This window comes from Corythoichthys intestinalis, chromosome 21 (genome assembly GCF_030265065.1).
Source record: "Corythoichthys intestinalis isolate RoL2023-P3 chromosome 21, ASM3026506v1, whole genome shotgun sequence".
In the NCBI taxonomy this organism is placed as follows: domain Eukaryota; kingdom Metazoa; phylum Chordata; class Actinopteri; order Syngnathiformes; family Syngnathidae; genus Corythoichthys; species Corythoichthys intestinalis.
Genome location: NC_080415.1, coordinates 18978134 through 18997445, shown reverse-complemented (window position 1 = coordinate 18997445; position 19312 = coordinate 18978134). Strand labels below are relative to the sequence as shown.

General features: G+C 38.4%; 1 protein-coding gene across 1 annotated transcript; it reads left to right on the top strand.

Annotated features, from left to right (window-relative positions):
• The first annotated feature begins 3383 nt into the window (after nucleotides 1-3383).
• ccz1 (CCZ1 homolog, vacuolar protein trafficking and biogenesis associated) lies at nucleotides 3384-18421 on the top strand. The gene is made up of 17 exons (XM_057825869.1): nucleotides 3384-3544; nucleotides 7020-7095; nucleotides 7178-7274; nucleotides 7360-7457; nucleotides 7527-7620; nucleotides 7694-7774; nucleotides 9385-9432; nucleotides 9531-9614; nucleotides 10356-10531; nucleotides 10601-10682; nucleotides 10753-10814; nucleotides 13547-13658; nucleotides 14095-14128; nucleotides 14217-14334; nucleotides 17558-17716; nucleotides 17796-17923; nucleotides 17997-18421. Exons 2-17 carry the CDS (start codon nucleotides 7082-7084, stop codon nucleotides 18050-18052), a joined length of 1443 nt encoding a protein of 480 aa, XP_057681852.1. The 5' UTR covers nucleotides 3384-3544; nucleotides 7020-7081; the 3' UTR covers nucleotides 18053-18421.
• The last annotated feature ends 891 nt before the right edge of the window (nucleotides 18422-19312 follow it).

The following is a 19312-nucleotide window of genomic DNA, read 5'->3' as shown; positions in this document are numbered from 1 at the left end:
ATATCCCAAAATATTTGAAGATAACACGTAATAAATAATAATAATGGTATGAAAAATATATGCAACATTTTAAATGAATGCTACAAAACCATAATAAAAATACATGCCACATTCCACATGTGTTTATTAATGTTAAGATTTACCTAACACAAACTTACAATTTTCACCAATTTCCTTTCTTTTCCAATGGCTCATTTAATATTTCAGCTTAAATCTTTCCTAATCCTTTTTATGTCACTCAAATGACTTCAACTTCAACATATTCTCCTGACACTTCAAATATTTTCAATTTCTCACATTTTCGACTAAAATTTCACAATTTTTGACCTAAATTGAAAATTCTTCACCCAGTCTCCAATGACGGTCATGTACATTGATGTCATTGACGCCCGTGTACATTCATGCCAATGAGAAACATCTACACTGCTGGCCAAAAGTATTGGCACCCCAGCAATTCTGTCAGATAATGCTCAATTTCTCCCAGAAAATGATTGCAATTACATTTATTTTGCTTGCAATGGAAAAATACAAGAGAATGAAAAAAAATTAAATCATTTTACACAAAACTCCAAAAATGGGCGGGACTAATGTTTCATGTACGAGATGGAGGAACCAGTTGCATATCCCAGACACAGGATTTTATTGATGTTGACAGGCAAATAAGACAATCAGGTCAAGCGGTAATGGCTAGTTGGCATGCAAACGTATGCTGAATCTCTGAGGACCTGACACTGACACTGATTGCTATGTTTTCATGCCCAATATACTGTTCTAAGTTGTTCTTTGTGACACATTAAAGAGCAAACTGTCCTTGTGACGGAAACCTTTGTGATGCATGAGTGTGATGCAATATGGTGGCACATGACAGAACAGACTGTGTGAAGGAAGCCTGACGCAATATCACACAGTCACCTCCTTGAGTGGTCTTCCTCCCGATGTCCACCGCGCGGTGGCGCTGCTTTATTTATGTTGTATATGTTCTTCTTCTGTTATTGCTTACTTGTGTTGTGGGAGTTCGTCTGGGAACGCGTGTGTGCGTACCGCTGCGCTCCGAGTGACGAGTGGTTGAGCTGGAGTTATTTTTGACTATTAAAAGTGCATGGGTGGACGTCTGCTTCCTTTTTTTGCCTTTTATGCGCTCATCCTGCCCTGCCAAGCGTTACAACATCAGCGCACGTTGAGCGCACGTGACAGAACCCCCCTCTCAAGGGACGGGCTCCAACAGCTCCAGAAGTCCCAAAGAATTGAGCCCACCAAGGGCTACTAATCCACCGACCCGTCAAGAGTCCATGGTCTCATCCACTGAGGGCATTGGCTCAATCTCGTCCTCGCTAGTGGAGGAATCAAATACCAATGGCACAGGGTCGGGTTCAGAGTCAGAATCAACTACCGTCGCGGTTTAGAGAAGGAGGGCCAATCGACATGTAAAACATGTTTGCGGAGGGTGGCTGTCAAGGAGGCAATACCTCCAATATGATTTTGCATTTATACAAAATTAAAGGTTAGTAAACACAGTCATGAACGTTTCCCACCAGCCACGAGAGTTAACTCCAGCGTGTTTATTAAGGGTGTAACGGTGCATGTATTCATATTGAACCGTTTCGGTACTTTGTGCTCGGTTCGGAACGGAGTCGTACCGAACGAGTTTCTGACGTAATGTAACCCTTACTTTTCGAGGCTGTGAGTCGATCAGGTTACACTTTCTTTTGTGTAGATTATATTTACTCCGTCTTCTCTACTATAATGAGGACCAACACGGTAGGACAGTAAGAAACGTCAACGGCGCGACAACGTGGCCGCCGCGAGAACGCAGTGAAACGTGGCCGTTAAAGTCAATCAGCCAATGCACACCAGTCGCAGTGCGGCCACGTGTTAGACGCGTCCCAGAAGCGGCTCAACGCGATGCACGCGAAAAGAACGGCAGAGTTTATTATTTGACGCGAGACGCGGCCCTCCTGCGTCAATACTACTAGCTAGCAGACCGGGCAGACCGGAAGTCACTCGTGTAAAAATACGGTGGATCCGGTCGATTTTCAAACTAATATGCAATCGTAACCCATTTTTTGAGTCCATCAGATCTCTTGAGTGGTAGATTGGGCCACAGTTGACTTGTCTTTGTTAATTTACTGTTGTCTTCTCTGCTATAATAATAACCAACACGTGTTCATTACAAAACCCTCCTACCACAACAAAACAAATAGGAACTAATATTCACATAGGAACTAAAGTTATACAACATAAAATATACGATATAAATGAATACTGCATCACATTTGTAAAATACAAACACATAATAAAATAAATAATAGCCCATTTAAATAAAATAAATCGAAATGAGCTTAAACACCTGTAATTAAATAATAAGAATAATAGACAGATCCTGCTTACACAATTAAATTTATTAATTTCTGTCTGGCGCTTTAACTTGAGAAAATCCACCAATAAAGCTTTTGAAAACCGTTCATAAGAAAAAAAATTCATTGAGGCATTTCATTTGTAAAATACATGTTAAAATCTTTGTCATTTGGATTGCTTTCTCTTTCGCACAGGACTTCTTTTTCCTTCTTTCTTTCAGAAAGAAAGCTGACCAATACGCGGGGTGTGAAAGGCAAATTGTTGTTGGATTATTATCTTTAAATACCCGGTACTTTTTGAGCAAAATTCTAGCTTTGTAAAGGCTACTGTTCCTATTGTTGAAAGCACAAAAGTTTGTAATAAACAACTAGCATATTTATATTTTGCATTTTGTTTTCTTACTGTAGCGAAAATGAACCGAACCGTGACCTCAAAACCGAGGTACGTACCGAACCGAGATTTTTATGTACCAATACACCCCTAGTGTTTAGTGTGTCAAGCATGGTAAAACGTGGTTTTTTTTCTCTCTCTCTGGCAACTGTCTGTGTTGAGAAAGTGTGTGTATAATGTAAACATGATACAAGTCATACACACGTGCATTTCATGGAAAATAATTCAATTATTTTTGTTCTGACAGTAATAATGTGATGTTGAGCTGTGGCTATGGGTTTAGGCTCACCTAAGAACTGCATTTATTTTAATTTTGTTGAGAATATTTCAGTTATTTTTGTGTTATTTTTTAATTTCATTTTAACTTAACCATTATACTTATGTTCCAATTTGCTAATATGGTTTGAAAAATAAAAATTCTGTTCAATGGAAAGTTTTTGGTTTTTTTTTTTTTCACCTAGATATCGCAAAGTAACACATTTTAAAGCTGTAATTGCAATACCGTGAAACCGTGATATTTTTGGCTTAATGTTATTATATCGTCAGAATCTATGGACCGTTCAACATGTTGACCAAAGTTCTGCATGCGCTTTAAAACTATCATTATGTTTTGCTGATAGAACAACTTACTGTATGTCGTCCTTCCGCTGCTTTCCACCCGGACAGTTTTAGACGTGCCACTCAGCTGTCAAAAGCAGGAAGTAGACGATGTAAACTCTCTCGTCTTGTTTATCCGTCACATTTTCCGTGTTGTAACATGACAACGTGCTCTTCATCCCACTGATTTATGCCCTTTAAGGTGAGATGATTCGTCTGTCTGTTACTTTTCTCGTTTTCTTTCGCACCAGTACACCGGAAACTCAGCTAAGCTAACTTGCTAAGTGCATTTTAGCTGCATTGGACGTTCTACTTTTTGCACTTTGCTAAATGGATTTATACTAACAGGTTCAGAATAAAAATGTTTTAAAAAGATTGGTATAATGGGTCAAAACATCAGTGTGATTTATTAGAACATGTACAGTATATGCTGATTTATTAGTAAGTCGTACAGTAGGTATGTTGCACTATATCTCTAACTGCAGTAACACGATTTCGCTGTCTTGTCAATAGCACTACATGGTAAGGTCAATTTTAACACTTTAGCAACTTATATATAAATGTAAACATATGTCTGCTTTGTTAAACACCTGTAAACAGACCATTTTCACTCACAAAGTCAAAAGGGATTTAATGGTCTTTTTAAAATATATATGGAGGAAAACACTCAGGTGACTTGAAGATCCGCTCTGAGACCCCCGATTTGGCTAAATTTCAAAATTGTCCTATATGCATGTCTGATAAATTATTGGAAAGCTTAAAATCGCAATTTTCAGGGGGAAGAAAAATTTTGAACTGGAGGGCATTTAAGAAAAATAATTAAACACCAAAACCCTAACTGGAGGCGAGAGTACGCGAGAGCATAATTAGAGACGCCACGATTTTAACGAGATATTATCGAGTACTTACCTCTTTTCGATCCAAAAACTCCATGTAGCATGTATCACCGAGTATCAAGACACAGCTGTGAATGGCCAAGGCTGGATTTTTGGGGGATTTTATGGGTGAAACATGGTAATATAACAAGGGTCGCGATGCAGAAATCGCAGGCATCCAGGAGTGGTCGAGATTTTCATATATTTACCCTTTTAAACGTTTTTTTCTTTTTCTTCAATTTTTTCATGCTTGGATCGATTATTTATCATCTAAAATATTGGGAAAAATGCGACAATAATGAAAAAAATACAATCAAGCTATAGTTATGAGGTAGATATTAAAGATACACGATAATATCGGTGGCCGATAATTATCGGTCGATAATGGCAATTATGACGTCACACAGATAATCCAGATAATAAAAAATTCAACCGATAATGTAATCCGATAATTATATACTTGATTTAGCCTCCAAATGTGCACAACCGAAGAATTCAGCACGCCGCCTCCTCAACCCCTCCCCTCTCTGAAGCCCCTGAGGGAGGAGGGGTTGAGGAGGCGGAGTTACACCACAAGAAATAGTTGAATATTATGGCGGCTTTTACTAAAAAAACGACGCTATCGCCATTTGCGAAACATGTACCGCAGAAGTTCCAAGAGGCCGAAAGAAAGCGTCCTCATTCAAAATCACTAACCCAGCATCCATTTAAAACTGCATCACAAAGATTTTTGGAACGAATGCCAGGCTGCTGCTGCTAGCGGGAATGCTAAAGCTATTGTAAACACTAAGTTAAAATTGGGGCTTGTGACGATTCAGAATCGGGTTGTTTGGGAAAGCAGCCCAAGGCGGGTGGTAAACTCGCATCTAAGGCTAAACACCGGCACGACTGGAGACCGATAGTCGGCAAGTAGCCGTCTTCCGACGGAGCCTGCCGCTCTGGCCGGTCCGGCAGGCCGCCGCCTCGCCATCGGCGGGGCGGGCAGAGCCCGGTTCCCCGGCTTCAGGACCTCCGGCGAACACCCCGGTTTCTCGAGCGTTCCCTCACGGCGTGTGAGCAGAGCCAGGCCCCGAATACGCCGCGGCAAACCGGCCGGTGCGGGCGGATTATCCGGTACGAACGTAGCCGCCGCCGAGACGAGACACGATTTTTTTTTTTTACCGAAATGACCCGAGAGCCAAAGCCCTGGATAAAAAAATAATGCAGTTTATACGACCACCATTCATCATGAAAAACATGCCAATCACATTTTCACCACTACATTTGGAAAAGTGATGTCCAGTAAGCAAGCTTATCATGACGGCACAGTGTTTAGATGATAATTTAAACATGGAGAAAACGAAGTCAGCCCGTCAATAATACATTAAGTATGTAAAATGATGAGCGGTCAGATGACTTTGTAATGCCGCCTTTATTTTCGGCTTAACAAAACTCAGGCACAAAACAACACGCACGGAGATGCGAGCTCCAACTGCATCCAAATAGTACTGCCGTTTATCAGTTTAGCTGCTGTAAAGCGAATGTCACGACTCGTGAGTGCCGCAAATGTAAACAAAGCGCTGCAGAATGGGTACATGACATCTCGCTCTTTTGAGTTAATCATTTTCACAGTGTGCAACAAAGCATATAACATTAGCAATAACTTTTCAAATTAATTTAACTTATTTGTCTGCTCAATTACAGTCACAGTAGATAATCTAAACTTATTGGCACTTATTAACACTTATTAATTTAAATATGCACATTCCTGTTGTAATGAAATAACAATAATATTCTGTAGCCACAAATATTCAAAATCTTTTCTTCTTCCAAGTTTTTTTTAGGATTAAGTATAATAATGTATTGCTTAAAATAAGGCTGTTAAGATTATTTTCAGCTAGCTATTTTTCTTCCAAGAAATCTGAGAGAAATACACATGAAGTGCTGGCAGATAATTTCACTTATTTCCAAATGATTTACACTTAAAACTGACTAGTTATAAGGAAGTGTGTTTTGCAGTGTATTAATGTTATGTTAGGAATGGCTTACTTTTAAAGGCATTTTTGTGCAACTTAGGTATTTACTCTGTAAGTAATTGTTGCCAAAAGTTTACCATTACACAATGTCAGACAATGTCATTATTTAGACGTTGGAATTGACGACTTGTTCATATTTTATGTTGGAAAAAAAAAAAGAAGCAATAAATTATATTTTTGCACAGTAATATTTTCTTTTGTTTAAAATTTTACATAAATCTTTTAATAGAATTATTGGCTTGACATTATCGGTTATCGGTAGGAATGAGGAGGAAATTATCGGTTATCGGTATCGGTTGAAAAATGTATTATCGTGCATCACTAGTAGATATCCATGACTTTTTTTTTTTTTTACAGAAGTTAATTTTTTCGTTGTGACATAATTTGTTTAATACGTGAATAATTTTTTAAGTCGTTTTTTTTTTTTTTTTTTTAACTATAAGATCAATTAATGATTCAAAGCTAAACATGACAGACATTTCGAATAATAAATACGATTACTTACCTTCTTTTTATGGCTAGGTTGAAACAAAAGCGGTTGCGCGACGTCTGTAAACGGGGTTTCCAGGGTAAAACAGACAAATTAAAAGTAGTTCGGGGACTTAATACGCCATGAATCTGCTATGGCAGCATATAGACATATTGTTCTATCAAACACAACAGTTCTTTTCGCTTAAAATACAGCAGTTTATTTTAAAGAGGGGTACAAGAAAGAGCAGAAACTGCTTTTTCTGCTTTGCCTGTGTTTTCCACCATATATTAAAAGTACCCTTATTTCACTCCACAGGCAAACGGCATGCTAGCAAAATATTTATCCGCGCAAAGGAAATCCAGACAAACGTGACACTGATGCTGATGATTAGGTAAAAACAGATTCCTCTTTTTAACTGTACATAGTGAGCATGTGTATTTACTTGTAAATATTCTTGTTCTTTTGTCTTGTAGCCCCAGAATGGCCTCAGGAACGCAAGAGAAACAGTATACGGCTTCTCTACTTAATTTCTTCGTTTATAATCCAACATTTGGTCCACGGGAAGGCGAGGTGAGTTCCACGTGACAGATAACGAGTTTTTCATTCGCCTCAAATGGTTGATTATAACTCATGTAATGTTTTTTTTTAACTTCAGGAAGAGAAAAAGATTCTATTTTATCACCCCAACGAAGTGGAGACTAACGAGAAGATACGAAATGTTGGCCTTTGTGAAGCTATTGTCCAATTCACCAGGTAGTCACGATAAAACAGAAAATATTGCAGTCAGCAAAAATCAAACTAAGGTATATATCTGTTTTTTAGAACATTCTGCCCGACAAAACCAGCAAAATCCCTGCATACGCAGAAAAACCGGCAGTTTTTCTTTGAGCCTGAGGACAATTTTTGGATGGTCATGGTAAAATGTTGAAAACTTTTACTTGAATATCTTCACAAAGCCCGCTTGTTTTGAGTGTTAATTTATTGTGTAGGTGGTTCGGAACCCAATGATCGAAAAACCAAACAAAGATGGAAAACCACCCACCATAGAATATCAGGAGGAGGAAATACTTGTGAGTATTTGTTCTCTTTTTAAATACTGTCAACCTCAAGTCTTTTGTCATGCCTCATATTTTTATCTTCGTCTTCCATCACACCCATTCTAAAGAAACCCAACCTGGATCCCACCAATTTCAATAACCTCCGCCCCATCTCCAACCTACCTTTCATTTCCAAAATTCTTGAAAAAACCGTTGCATCCCAACTCCATAACCACCTAATTACCAATGACATTTACGAGCACTTTCAATCCGGTTTCCGCCCCCTCCATAGCACCGAAACAGCCTTACTTAGAATTACAAACGACCTCCTCATAGCATCCGACTCCGGTTTGTTATCAATTCTCGTCCTCCTCGACCTCACTGCCGCCTTCGACACAATTTCCCATACAATCCTTCTCGACCGACTCTCCTCCATTGGTATCACCCACACACCCCTTTCCTGGTTCACTTCCCACCTGTCCAACTGCACACAATTTGTCAAACTTGGCCCCCATAAATCCAGTTCCCTCCCTGTCTCTGCTGGCGTGCCCCAGGGCTCTGTCCTGGGGCCGCTCCTCTTCATCATCTACATTCTCCCCCTCGGTTCCATCTTCCACAAACACAACATTCACTTTCACAGCTCTACATATCCTCAAAACCAACCGCCTCCCTCCCACCTTCCTCCCTCACCCTCTGCTTAGATGACATTAACTCCTGGTTCTCCTCCAACTTCCTCCTACTTAACAGCTCCAAAACAGAAGTCCTCTTAGTTGGAACCACCGCAACGCTCTCTAATGTCCATAAGTTCTCTATTACCATCAAGAATTTACCGATCTCTCCTTCGTCTCAGGTTAAGAGTCTGGGTGTCATCCTCGACAGCACACTTTCCTTCCAGTCACATATAAAAAGCATCACCAGATCAGCCTATTTCCACTTTCGCAACATTTCTCGCGTCCTCCCTTCTCTCACACGCCATACCGCTTCCACCCTGGTCTGTAATCTAATAACCTCCCGGCTCGATTATTGCAACTCACTGCTCTTCGGTCTCCCTAACAAGTCCCTCCAGAAACTGCAGCTCCTCCAGAACTCAGCAGCACGCCTCATCACTCGAACCCCCGCAACACACCACATCACCCCCATCCTCCGTCAACTTCACTGGCTTCCCGTCAAACAAGGAATCAACTACAAGATCCTCATCATCACCTTCAAAATACTCCATGCCCTGGCCCCTCCCTACCTTTGTGATCTTCTCCGTCTAAACAATCCAACCTATTCACTTCGCTCCACCACTATTCTTCCCCTCTCTGTCCCCCGTGTCCGCCTCTCCATCTTTGGTTCAGGAGCTTTTAGTCATTGCGCCCCCCAGCTCTGGAACTCCCTACCGATCCCTACTGATCTTCGCAGCATAGCTACCCTATCACTTTTCAAATCTAGACTGAAAACACACCTGTTCACTCTTTCTTACCCACCATAACCCCTAGCTCTGTTATATTTTTACTTCTTTTTATGGTGCTTTTAATTTTTTATCCTTTTAATACCTTTTTATCGTACTGTGATTCCATGTCTCTTGTGAAGCGTCTTTGTGTGTTTTGAAAAGCGCTCTAGAAATAAAATTTGTTATTATTATTATTATCTTCTCGTAGGACACAGTTTATGGAGCAGTGGTAAAGCAGTGCTACAGTATGTATAAGGTAAGCCCTTTTTCTCAATTCAAGTCCACTCACATTTATACTTAATGGACTTTTCTTTATGTATTATATTTTTGTGTGATGACGTTCCTTTGCTCCAGCTTTTCAATGGTACCTTTGGTAGAGCCATGGAGGCAGGCGGAGTAGAGTTGCTAACTCAGAAGCTTGAAAAATTCTTTTACAGGGTAAAGAATTTTTCATCTTAATTAGGGCTGTCAAACGATTAAAATTTTTAATCGAGTTAATTACAGCTTAAAAATTAATTAATCGTAATTAATCGCAATTAATCGCAATTCAAACCATCTATAAAATATGCCATATTTTTCTGTAAATTATTGTTGGAATGGAAAGATAAGACACAAGATGGATATATACATTCAACACACGGTACATAAGGACTGTTTGTTTATTATAACAATAAATCAACAAGATGGCATTAACATTATTAACATTCTGTTAAAGCGATCCATGGATAGAAAGACTTGTAGTTCTTAATAGAAAAATGTTAGTACAAGTTAGAGAACTTTTGTATTAAAACCCCTCTTAATGTTTTCGTTTTAATAAAATTTGTAAAATTTTCAATCAAAAAATAAACTAGTAGCCCGCCATTGTTGATGTCAATAATGATTTACTCAATGCTCATGGATGCCTATAAAATCAGTCGCACCCAAGCGCCAGCAGAGGGCGGCAAAACTCCATAAAACACAACAAGTGAGCGTTTCAACGTGTACTGTCATTTAAAACTCTCTGAGCGGGGTATCTGCGTTAATTGCGTCAAATATTTTAACGTGATTAATTTAAAAAATTAATTAACGCCCGTTAACGCGATAATTTTGACAGCCCTAATCTTAATGTTTCAAAGCTATTTCAGCAATGAACGGAAGGTAGCCAATGAGTTAATCTGGTCTTTATCCTGGTCTTTCCAGTATCTACAGACTCTCCACTTGCAGTCATGTGACCTCCTGGACGTATTTGGAGGCATCAGCTTCTTTCCTCTAGACAAGATGACATACCTGAAGATCCAGTCGTTCGTCAACCGCGTGGAGGAGAGTCTCAGCCTCGTCAAATACACAGCATTCCTCTATAACGATCAGCTCATTTGGTAACGGGAAAGCAAGTGTATTCGGCGCACACTGTTTCCGCGGGTGTGAAATTGTCTTTGTGTTTCCAGGAGCGGTCTAGAACAAGATGATATGAGGATCCTGTACAAGTACCTGACCACATCGCTGTTCCCAAGGCACTCTGAGCCTGAGGTGATACATTTTTTGTACATTGTGTCGCACAGTTTTCTCTTATTTGATTCCTTATACCATCTGATTATAGTTGGCCGGTAGGGACTCTCCTCTGAGGCCAGAGGTTGCAGGCAATTTGTTGCACTATGGAAGGTAAGCCTTCAACAATGCATTTACACTTGCTAGACAAAAGAATATGATTTGACTTAAAAAGCCATCAGTGGCAGCCAATTTTAATGTGATGCAATACATGAGCTTTAGCAAAAATAATGGGTGTAACAAACACTGATTTAAATGGTCTGTTAAGACTAGGACTCGACCAATATGGGATTTTCAAGTGCTGATACCGATATCTAAAAAACTTTTGAGCCAATTGCCGATATCCAAAGCCAATTTTGTAAGCTGATATTTGAGGCCGATACTTTTTTTTTAAAGCACGTAGATTTTAAAGGCAATTTTAAAAAAAATGTTTCAACAGCTTCAAATACACAGTGATGACCTGACACTTAAAGGATTAATTCGGTCTAGTGCTAAAAAAACAACGAACACAGCGCTACTTTTTATGATTATAAACACTCAACAAGAACAGTACATTATTTTCAAATAATTAGACTGGGGCTGCAGCTATTGGTTATTTTAGTAGTCGATTAATCAATGAACTAGTTAGTTTGAATAATCGAGTAATGGGATAAGGAAAATACAAAAATTAAATACCTGAGCTGAGTCTCAAACGGTACTAAAAAAACAAATAAATGAGGATCTAAGTACAACAAAATAACAATTGGATAACTTACATAGAAAAGGTGCGCTAGCTTAAATGCTATAGAATGCGAACTTTTTTTTTTCTACAGTGCTCTTAACAAATGGTTCAAACACATATTCCCACAAAAGACGGCTAAATATACCTATAAACTTAAATTATGAATGGATTAAAAAAAGCATCAGCTCAAACAAAAACTTATGTTGGTCTTAACATGGAGCGGCTGGATTCAGCCATGTGAAAAGTTATTTCATATTCACTGTTGCCACTAGAGGGCAGTGTATCCACCCAAATCAATAAAACTAAATGCAAACACGTTCAAAACAAACCATGACAATGCTACTTTAACTAAACGAATACTCGAAGCAGCAAAATTGAATTCAAATCTTTTTTTCTAATCGAACTACTCGAGTTAATCGAATAATTTTTGCAGCAATAAATTAAACACACTAGGACGTCACAATAAGATTTGGACAAGTGAGAGTTTATAGGATCTCACGATGCTAAAGCTAATGCTAACGTGAATGCTATGCTTATGCTACAAGTTACATTTGGAGTGTAAGGATCACTCGGTAAACATCGTAAAAAGCTAAAGCAACATTGCATATTTTCTCATTCAAGATAATACAGTCCCTGACTAAAGTCTTGTCGCTTATCCATTTTGTAGAAACAATTGCTAATAACCTGACTTTCAATTATTCAATTGGTTTCAGAAATGGCTCATATGAAAGCTAAGACCCTCCCAAATGATGTTGAATGTACAAAAATATATTTGTTTCAATGAAAAAAGATTGATCATTTAATGAAGACATAAAGGGCAAATTTTGGCAAGACAAAAGTTTTTTCGCCTACAGAAATTAGCGTGAAAATTGAACAAAAAATGTACTTCAAATACAAAAATATGTTACATAACATAAGCAAATTGAGAAGTGGTGCTGTGAGATCCAAATTTAATATTTTGAATGACTTCCATGGGCTTGAAGGACTGCATACATGTGGTTCGGCAAGGATTCATACAATTTATTGGTGAAGTCATCAGGAACATCAAACAAAGCAGTCGTGCATGCCTCCCAGAGTTCACCAACATTCTTGGGTTTCGTCTTCCATGCTTCTTCTTTCATCCTGTTCATGTCTGGTGACTTGGCTGGCCAGTCCTGGAGGATCTTGATCTTCTTTGCCTTGAGGAACTTTGTGGTAGAGATTGAAGTATGCGATGGAGAGCCATCCTGCTGCAAAATGTGTCCCTTTTTATGGTTAGGAATGTAAGAGGCAGCTAAGATTTATTGGTATTTCAGACTATTTATGTTGCCTTCCACCCTGCAGATCTCTCAGGGTGCAGACAATCAAAAAACCGTGTGGCATTTGCCAAGGCCCACAGCCTGTCGAAAGGATGGATGCTGGAAAAGTGGAAAAAGGTGGATTTTTTAGATGAATCTTCCATTGAATTACACCACAGTCGCCGCAAATATTTCAGGAGACCTACTGGAGCCCGCATGAGTCTGAGATTCACTCAGAAATCAGTGAAATTTGGTCGTGGCAAAATCATGGTCTGGGGTTACATCCAGTATGGGGTGTGCGAGAGATCTGGCATTTAGCAGCCCGTCTTCAAGCTGCTGCGGGATCCTTCCGGGATGCTACCGTCAGTCAGCGGCGGCCACAGTTGCAACAAAGATGCCGAATCAAAATCTTTTTTTATCTGCGTTTTTTTTTTTTTTTAATCGACCGATGGCCGATGTTGGGGAAAAAAAGTCCATATATCAGTCAACCTCTAGTTAAAACGATAAATCAATTTAATCAATTTATTAGGGTTTTTTTTTTCTTTCTAGAGGGCAATTTAAAAATTAATATCTGGGGTTAATTTCTACTCTTGTTGCGCACATTTTGCGCATTGTGCACAAAAAATGCACGAATAACGGTAGCCATCTGCTGAGACTCTGATATTTTTGTTCCCACATAGCAAATGCATCAAGCATTTTTATATTACATTATTACCAATAATTTAGCAACAAATACGCACGAAGGCAAGCAACGCCCAATAGGAGTGTCAGGAGCAAAGTGTTCTGCAATGGGTAAAAAATAACTACACAGTTCCTTCATACTTTCATATGTTTGATGTTCTCTGCAGGTTTTTGACAGGACCATCCAATATTAAAGACCCTGAGGCCAAATTTCGGTTTCCCAAAATATTTGTGAACGCAGAGGACGGCCATGAGGAGCTGCACCTCATTGTGTACAAGGTAGTATTTTGGCAAACGCTTATCTTCACTTTGGGAATCTCTCAAGATATGGATTTGATTCTATTTTCGATGCATCCTAAAACAATGCTAACTTTTTTAATATGTATAAATTCCTGTTCTTCTTACTATGGCATTTCTTTTAAAACTATTTGGAGTATTGAAATGAACTACTGGGACCTTTAACTGTCGTCAACAGGTTATTAAGTATGAGGCTTTGAACTTTAGTGACATTAAAGATAAGTTGCTGAAAAATTTCATCGTGTGAGTGGATGAAATGTGCGTGGAATATGCCGCAGCGCTAACGGACGTTATGGATTTTTGAGGATTAGACATACATTTCAAAATGATGAGCGTGCGCGTCCCATGATTCTCAGCACATTAATGTCATTTCAAACCTAAGTGACCTTGTTCTCGTTTATGGCCTGCTTTTTTCTAGGCTATGAGCGCCGCCGCCTGTTTTATGGTTAATGGTAAGCGTCTAATTTTGAATAGTTTTAACCCAATTCTCACCGTAGATTACAGTTGTCCCAAAAGTTACTTCATTCATTTCTAATGCAGCTTCTGTGGAGATGACAAGGGAGTTCTGTGAGCAGTTGGATGGCTTGGTGGGACCGCAGCTCACCCTGCTGGCTTCTGATATATGCGAACAGTTCACCATCAACCGTAGGATATCGGGGTCAGTAGATGCATTCTTGTTTGTAGTCGCATTACTGAAAATGTGTTTTTTTTTTCAACCAAAGTTATAGAAAAGACTTAAGTTTAGTACAGTCTTACTCGTATCTATTGAGTCACAACTAAACAAAAATATCAGCAAAGTTGTTGAACACTGTAATTGATATATTCTATGAATTCATTGATCCACTGATTTACTTCTTCATTGCTTCATTGTTCATTGCTCACAATATTATATTGCATTTGATTCGCTGGCAAACTCAACAGACCTTAACCCCATAGGGAATCAATTGGTTTTCTCAACCAAAATAGTGCTTTCAGCAAAGGCCAACATTATAACAAAATATGTATTCGATGTGGTTCTTGTAACAACAACAAAAAAAAGTTTTTAATTGGAGAAAGTTGTGAAAATTATCAAACATAAAATCTCAATATTTTTATGAATTTTTTAAGACTTATACAGGATATCATCACCTTTTAAAAATAGTTGCTGAAGTCATTTTTATTATTTTTAAAAAATATTATGAATTTCTTATTAACTCATTCACTCCCAGCCATTTTCACCGGAGCAAGGCCCTTCGCTCCCGGCCATTTTACTGGATTTTGACTGATTTTGCAAGGCCCACAAAAAATTCTGTTCTCTTGCTATATAAACATGGAACCCACCAAAAGAATGATTAGACTCTCTTCTTTCAGCAGAAAAAAAAAGTAAGTTCATATCTTTTTCCATTCTTTAGAAATCAGCATTAGAAAATAGCTTAGTTTGAGCAATTTTCCAATTTCTGATGAAAAAACGGAGAAAATGAGCTTTTTGTAAACGCAAAAATTTCAAACATAACTTTGACTTTAACACGGCTATTTTTTGCTTCAGTGACATCCCAAACATCTGAATAATGTTTTCCTTTTACAAAATAACATGAGCAACCAGCCAAATAGAGCTTTTGATAGCAAAATAACAATTTATTCACACTTACCTAACTGAGAGATGACGTTTGGTGGCTGCGACAGCGGTTAAACTTTTCCCTCATTGCCGACTGTCTCGTAAAGATGGATTTTTTTTTAGTCTTTTTTTTGTGGTGACCATGGTCTAGTTCGCCTGGGGAACTTATGTTCCTGGGGGAACTGGTTTGGCTGTGCGCGTTTCCGTGCAGGACACACTAACTTCCCTAACAAAGTTGTATTGTTTGAATTGGGTTGTGGGGTCTTAACAAATGCGCTACTGCCCTCCAGTGGCCAGTTTTATTGCTTTAAAATTGGTTTTGAGGCTTGTTTTTTGTTTCGGCGATAGATCGGAAGCTCTAGATGCTTCTTGTACAAAAAAACGCAAAAGACGTATAAATACGTTTGTGGGACAGTTAAGCATTTAAAAATAGAACGTCTTTATACGTTTCTGGGAGCAAATGAGTTAATTACAAAATTGGTAGTAAATATAAAAAATTCAACAAATCAACTCAATAAATACATTATTTATCGTGAATCCACACTATTCACCCGTGATAAAGAGCGAGCTCAAAAATAAAAAATGAATTGTAATTGAATAAAGATTCCACATGATAGCAGCAAATTACCGTAATTTTCAGACTATAAGCCGCTACTTTTTTCCTTCTTCTTGAATCCTTTGGTTTATAGTCCATTGCGGTCTATTTGTTGATTTATTTGGGTTAATAGGTAACACATGCCTCCAAGCATGCATTGCAGCGCAACAGATGTAAATAACAATCAAAATTCATGTTCTGTGCTAATTATTTACTGAGTTACTGTTCCAGTTGTTTCATTAATTGCTAGTTTGGGTATTTGGTGACACTTTATTGGACAGCGGCGTCATAATTATTAGATATTAATTATTATCATGAATAAATGCTAATGACAGATGTCATTAAGTGTCATCTTGCAAAGTATGTTACTAACTCCGTTTATGTCCCACTTGGATCTTTTACATCCATTTAAAAGTGAGATAATTTGGACAACAACAGTGTTGACAGCAGGTGGCAGCAGAGGTTGACTGTCTCCTCCAAGGGAGCAGTGATGGCCAAATGAAGCAATGAAGCTTTGCAACCAATTGATTCAAAGCTTAATGGTAGTTCATTTGGTCTTATGACAGTCATAAGATGCCGCTGTCAAAAGTGGTACCGGTGTTCTGCCAAAATCTCCTACATTGTCGAAACGTCCTAGATTAGTCGAATTTGACACCTAAAGTACTACCATGCGCTCTAAACTTGTTTTGTTTCGATGCATACAGGCAGAACGTACAGAAAAAAATGCCTTAAGAAAATACTTAAATGTAGTTATTTTAAATACGTGCTTGATTAGTTTGGTCAACTGCTTCAAAGCCAACACAAAAAAACACAATGGTTAAAAAATTAGAGGGTCATACAATCAGAAAGTATCTTTGAGGCCATGAAAAAAAAAAAAAAGACAAAAAAAAAAAATAGTGAGTACTTGCCGCTTCTAACCGATGTGCGCATGTGTGCGGATGGTTGCGCAAGCGCGCTGAGCGTTGTGTAGAACGTTTCGCCACGTAGTAAGGAATGGCTGAACACCGGTTAATATCTTTTGGTTTAAATATCCCATAAATACATAATACTGTGGTTTATCTATGAACAAATGCTGTTTTCGTGTCACATTTGGTGGGTGGCTTATAGTCAGGAACGCCTTCTAGTGCGAAAGTTACAGTACTGAAATCAGAGGGAAATTTCTAAGCAAATCACATTTACATGAGACTCTCGAATAGCATAAGCTTACTAGTTATTAGCACACCGATGGGGTTTAGACTCACTGCTGTAAATTGACCATTTCCCTACTATTAAAAAAATTTTTTTCGCAGCTTAACTTTCAAAATTTGGGACTTTTCCCAAACATTTTTGCGCTTTAACTCAGCGACTTCTGTTGAACTTCCATCCGCCCAAGCATCTTGTTTTTAGATACATCCGTGACTGTAATCCAAGCATCAAAGCATCGACTTTAGCGAAGAAGCTACTGAATAAATAATGACATCCTGAATTTCATCTCTGCTGCCTGTCCTAATTTGCCCGATGTCAAGTAAAACTGCATCAGAAACAGCATCCTCATTGTAACCGTTGTCAAGTAAAACTGCATCAGAAGCCGCATCCTCATTGTGACTTACTCACGTACCACTGACGGCGATAGACGTCCAATCCATTTGAATGTCTATCGCCGTCAAAGGCTGCCAATGAGATATGTAAAGAGTTTTTCTGTCATCTTTGTAGGCCTGACAAGGAGCCTCAGTTTAAGTTCATCTACTTCAACCACATGAACCTGGCAGAAAAAAGCACAATACACATGAGGAAAACAGCCAGCGTATGCCTCACGTCTGTCCACCCGGACCTCATGAAGATCTTAGGGGACATCAACTGTGACTTCGCCAGGTAAATGTTCAGTTTCCTTTAACAAAACACAAAAATGGAATTGTTATTATTATTATTTTTTTCATGTTGTGTCTTTCAGAGTTGATGAAGATGAAGAAGTCATAGTAAAAGCTATGACAGACTACTGGGTTGTTGGCAAAAAGTCAGACCAGCGAGAACTGTATGTCATCTTAAACCAGAAGAATGCCAATTTAATTGAAGTCAATGGTATGTCTCTGTGCCAAACTTGTCAACTTCAAGTCTCCTATAAATAACCTTGCTTTTACTTTTTCTTCCGCAGAAGAGGTGAAGAGACTTTGTGCGACGCAATTCAACAATATATTTTTCCTGGACTGATGGAAAATACACAAAGACTCTTGGTCCACACTACAAACTGTCAGTGTTGCAGGGTATCACGGCAGCAACGTGTAATGCAATAGTTGCATTGTAAAATTTAAAAAAAAAAGCAAAAACAAAGTTTTCTCATCATTTTTAATTTAACTTTCAAAATGTGATTTCTATTTGTAATTAAATGTATAAATGTACTTGATCAGTTTTTTTTCTTCAGTTTTTTCAAGATATCACTGCATCTTCATTCAACACTTGTTCTCTGTTTGATAAAGTGGTATATGAATAACTGCTTTTCAAGGTGGCTTTTATCACAAAATCATCGAAAACTGTAGTTTAACAATGTTACTACATTTGAATAAATTATGCAATATTTTATATATTCTGGTAAGACTGTTTCTTACATATGTTGTATTTTTATTGAGGTAATGTTGCAAAAATGACCTTACTGTAGTTGCCTGGCACAGCCAGACTATTCTCCCTGTATTTTTCAAACACTGTGAGAAATCGCTGAAATCAATCGCTGGAACAGCGGTGAGTCTGGTATACCAGGCAATTACTGTAGTACAATATTTCCAAACACCAACAAAAACGTCCAGACGACTGCAAGAAGAGGAAATTAGTCATCATGAAGCTTTGAACCAATAAGATACAAAGCTTCATTGCTTCAAGAAGCTTCATTTGGCCATTACTGCTCCCCTGGGGCAGACAGTCAACCTCTGCTGCCACCTGCTGTCAACACTGTTGTGGTTCAACATGCTTCCTAGCATGCATTGCAGCGATACAGATGTAAATAACAATCAAAATTCATTTTGTGTGCTAATTTTTTCGTCAGTTACTGTTGCAGTTGTTTCATTAATTGCGAGTTATGGTATTTGGTAACACTATTCGACAGAAGCGCCATAAGACCATCATAATTATGAAATGACACTGCCATGAGCAACAATGAAGGCTTATGACAGATGTCATTTCCTGTCATCCGGCAAATTCTCTCACTTTTGAATGGATGTAAAAGATCCGAGCTGGACATCAATGGAGTTTGTTACAATGTGCCAGATGACACTTATTATGACAGTCTTACGATGCTGCTGCCAAATAAAGTGTTACCTATTAACTGAAAACAACAAATAAGACACACTGGACTGTAAGCCGCAGGATTAAAACATTTTCTTTAAAAAAAAAAAAAGTAGCGGTTTATAGTCCAAAAATGACGGTACTCAATGGCTGCCACTTAGTCAAAATAAATTGGACGTTTATCTGTGTCAATGG